Below are 4517 nucleotides of genomic sequence, written 5' to 3'. Positions count from 1 at the left end.
GCAGGAGGGGAAGGCCCTCTATGAGGTGGATTGATTCAGTGACTGGGGTAATTGGGATGGGTGTGTCAGAGACGGTGCCATTGGCACAGGACAATGCAGAGTTTAGGACTATTGTACATGGGTTGGTTGCTATGAGTCGCAAGCGACTAGACGGCACATAACAACAACAACAGCTATCACTTTTATATTCTGATACGTTTTCTTGATTAAGAGATAAATGTATAGAATTACAAGTAGCTTACTTAAAACTCTCATTTGCATGAGCTAACATTATCTAAATATTAGGTATTCTAGTATCTTTGCTATTAATAGAATACCTGTTTTAATGTTTAAGTTCTGTACACTTCAAAAATGGATTTTGGTTTAAATTTTTTATGAGTAAAAAAATTATCATCACAATTAAATTAATTAACTGCATCTACTGTTTAAAAAGCTTGTTTATTTAACAAAGTTGTAATCATCTAAAAATGATTTGGCACAATTCATATTATGAAATCAGTAGTAATCTAGAAGAAACTTGCATTTTCTTATAATGGCTTTGGCAAATTTTCTTGTCTTTAACAAAGCAGGCAATTTTGACCATACTATTTTACACTCAGAGAACATCAACGAACTGATTTTAGAAATTCAGTTCCATATAAGACCTATGAACCTGTAAGAAAGTTTATTCAATTAACTATCACAGATCGTCTGGGAGCCTGATGTTCTACCAAATAAAACATGAAACCATGAATAATGGCATTTATCTACAATTAAAAGCACAATAAACGGTGGTTGTGTTGATCATGTAGTACAGTACCTCAAGGTCCTTGCTCTTTTACCCCCTCCAGAGGGTCTGTTCACAGCCCCTCTAAGGCGACTGTGTTTCCTTTCGGTGCTGCAGCAGATCAACTCAAGGGAATAGAGGAAATGAAATGGTGCAAAGGGGTCGGATGTCCAGGCCGTCTTGGATAAAACCTTTCACTAAAGGTCTAGTAAGTCCTTGTTAAAAAACAAACAACAACTTTCCAGCATCTGGAAGTTTCCTCACACACAAGTAGCTGATAGTAAGCCTCATAACAGAAGCTTTCTCAAGATGTGAGCAGACGTTACAGGGATGAGGCAGCTGGTGAGTAAGCTCATAAAAAATTGAAGACTCTTTACTTCGACGAGATCTGGCTGCATCTCAGGACTTTGCGACGTTCAGAACTAATTTTATGTAATGACAACAAAAAGGAAAGAATAAAATAAAAAAAAAATTATGTTAGGAGCTTGCATAATAGGTCCAACACCAAACTTTAAACCTTTCTGAAGTAGGTGTTTCCTCCAGGTCATGTCACATTTTAAGCTATGTTTTTATTTTAGCCAAAAAGCAAATACAACAGAAAGCTTTGATTATGTAAGGCTTTATGTATATGTAATGATCTTTGCAGCCATTCAGAAGCACTCTCAGTGCACAGAGAATATGATTAAATCAAGAGAAACTATTTCAAGTTTTGCACATAAACTTGTAAAAACTATGTATTTATCCAGTTGTGGGGATTTTCTAAATATAAATAATTTCAACCTTTAATAAAAAGTGCAGTATACAGTAAAAATGGAGTGAAGCAAATGAAGAGAGATTACAAAAGTGCTTTGGCAACTTTCAAGGAGAATATTCTAAAATGGTTTGGCCAGTTTTCCAAGGAGATTAGGAGAAAACTTTGCTTGAAATCCCATGCATTTTGGTTCTGTATTACATTTTATTATTTAATCACAAAAAATAAACAGTACAAGACAGAAACAAGTTTCTTTGAAATATAACCTGGAGAGAACTTCTTTTTTAGTTACTGTATTGCATCATCATCTCTTTCCAATTCTGCTTTTACTCTACAACTTCCTGATAAAGAGCAGTTCATAACATTTCCAGAGTTATACCCACCTGCAGCAAGAAGTTTTAAAGATGGGAGTATGTCCAGAAAGAGAGTGTTGTTACATTCCCACTGACCTTCAGGATATAAAACAACCTGTTAGTGATGGAAAGAAGCAAGGCCCATTAAAAATAGCCAGCCAGCTAAAAGAAGTGTTACCTATGTGCTATGCTAACCCACACATTTTCTGGTCAGTGTGGTAAAAAATTATATTCAAGAAATTTATAATATTAAATGAGCAAAACAGATAGTAGACTATTACCTTAAACTTGAAATGAGAAAAAGTCTATGTTTGCCCAGAATGGCTATGTTGTAGTGATTGATTATGGTTGTGTTATTAATTTTAAAAAAATTCCTTCTTAGAATTTATTCCTTCACTCTAGAACAAATTTCCTGGTTATTTTACATAATCCTGGAAAATGCCTAAACAGTTGCTATTGCCTGTCTCACAGTTATTGTTACTTTGTATCTTCTTTCTTTTTATATATTTTTTTTCTTACAAAAAGAGTTGAGCAGGAAATGCATTAACATTTCTTACAAAACAAAAGAGACAATAATTCCATATTGCCAACCTCTAGATGTTACTGGGTTCTTAGCCCTAACCATTTTCTATTCATTTCAGGCCAAGACTCACGTTCTTGACATTGAGCAGCGATTACAAGGTGTCATCAAGACCCGGAATCGAGTGACAGGGCTGCCGTTATCTATTGAAGGACATGTGCATTATCTGATACAAGAAGCTACTGATGAAAACTTACTTTGCCAAATGTACCTTGGCTGGACCCCTTACATGTGAAATTCAGTGTTTTCAAAGAATGTGTTAGTAATTAAAGTGATTGCATTTGACAGTAATCTGGTTGTCATTTGACAGTAATCTGGTTGTATCTAAAAAGATCCAAAATACAGTATGCTCTCAGAGCAGCTAGTTAGTACTTTTTCTCCTTGTTAATAATGTTTTAAATAATATGATTGATTGTTAAATAAATAGTTTTCTTAATTCATTGTGTTTTGTTTTAACTGGAGAAACAGAACATCATTTTTCTTTTGGTCCAGTATGTATTTTTAAGAAATAAGCCAGCTTAAATTTTGTTTCAGAAAGTTCATTGATTTCCTGTTAAAAATGTTAGTTACCATAAGGACTCATTTGAACAATAAAAAGTTGATATTGAGTAAGTATTGTGGGCAAAGCTATGTGCTAGACTGTGCACAGAAGTGCCCTACAGGAACTGACCATTTATTTAAACATAAATGGCATATTAAGTTCATTTAACAGAATTTTTTAATACATATAGATGGAGGTATGATGGTGAAAGTTACAAAAGAGAAACAAGAATGTGAAAATTAAATATTTTTAAATGCTGTCATTACTGAAGATGTAATGCAAATGCAGAGTCTAGTTGTTATGTTAGGAAATACTTAACATTTTGAAAGCTTTTTAAAGATGAAAAGTTTAAATGGTTATTTTTTTTAAAAAAATTTTATTATTTTTGTGTGAATGTACTGTCAAATCAGATCTGACTGGTACAGGAGGAGATTGTCCCTCCTTCCCCGGCAGAGCATCTGGTGGATTCCAACCGTGCGCCTCTGGGATTGTAGTTGCAGCTCCTTGCCACTAGGCCACCAGAGCTCCCCTAAATGATTATTTTTGAAGATTTAAAATAATGAATCAGTACAAGCTATTTGAGATTATTACATTCAAATACATGAAAAAGTAAAATTTAGAACAAAGACTTTCACATGAATTCCCTTCTTCCTGCATGCCGTCCAGCCGACATGGATGTCCAGTGACCCTGTGAAGGACAGATCTGAACCTTGTTTTCTGCTGTGGCCCCACCCTCTCTTACACGCCCAAGCCCACCGTGGTAGTCACTGCCATTCTGTCCTGTTGAGGGTCTTCCTCGGCATGATGGCCTTTTCCAAGAATTGGCACCTCCTGACCACATGCCAAAGTATGTGAGACCAAAGGACATTGCACTATTCTTGCCTCCAAGGAGCACCCTGGTTGACATTCTGCAAGACAACTTGTTCTTTTGGCAGTCCGTGGGCTGCTCGGTGCTTGGTGCACAGCACAGAGCCATTGATTCTTCTGTCATCCTTGTTCGTTGTCCAACAAGTCATTAGACCTTTATAGGTCACTAGACATATTGACAGCTGTGGCACTGGAGAAAAGTACTGAATATACATACCGTGGACCACTAGGAGGACAAACAGGTTTTTCCTAGAGAGGGTGAGACCAGGCTGCTTCTTGGAGGCAAGGATTCTGAGGTGTCATCTGACATTCGTTGGACATGTTGCAAGGAGGGACCAGTCCTTGGAGAGGGACATCATGCTTGGGAGCATGGAGGGACTATGCAAGAGAGGAAGACCCTCGATGAAGTAGATTGATTCAGTGACCGGGGTAATTCGTTAGGTGTGTCAGAGACAATGAGATTGGCACAGGATAGAGCCAGGTATAGGGCTGTTGTACCTAGGATCGCTATGAGGGGAAGGTGGCACTTAACAACAATTGACAGATACGGAGATGAGCAGTCCCAGGCGGTGAGGTTTTCCCACCACATCCTAACCTTTAGGACCGCTGAGTGATGAGCTCGCGGTCTAGCCTGCAAGCCTCGCTCGGCGGCGTGGCCG

At 37.5% G+C, this 4517-nt stretch overlaps 1 protein-coding gene across 1 annotated transcript in view; it reads left to right on the top strand.

The window, feature by feature from the left end:
• ATR (ataxia telangiectasia and Rad3 related) overlaps positions 1-2685 on the top strand; it is a 161723-nt gene extending 159038 nt beyond the window's left edge. The window contains exon 47 of the mRNA XM_006895105.1: positions 2512-2685. Coding sequence (XP_006895167.1) covers positions 2512-2685 — 174 coding nt within the window. The remainder of the gene's footprint in view (positions 1-2511) is intronic.
• Positions 2686-4517: the final 1832 nt, after the last annotated feature.

Source organism: Elephantulus edwardii, unplaced genomic scaffold (genome assembly GCF_000299155.1).
Source record: "Elephantulus edwardii isolate Elephantulus edwardi_28Jun2011 unplaced genomic scaffold, EleEdw1.0 scaffold00158, whole genome shotgun sequence".
Taxonomy (NCBI): Eukaryota; Metazoa; Chordata; class Mammalia; order Macroscelidea; family Macroscelididae; genus Elephantulus; species Elephantulus edwardii.
Note: the sequence above shows the minus strand (reverse complement) of the source record. Positions and strands in the feature narration are given on the sequence as shown.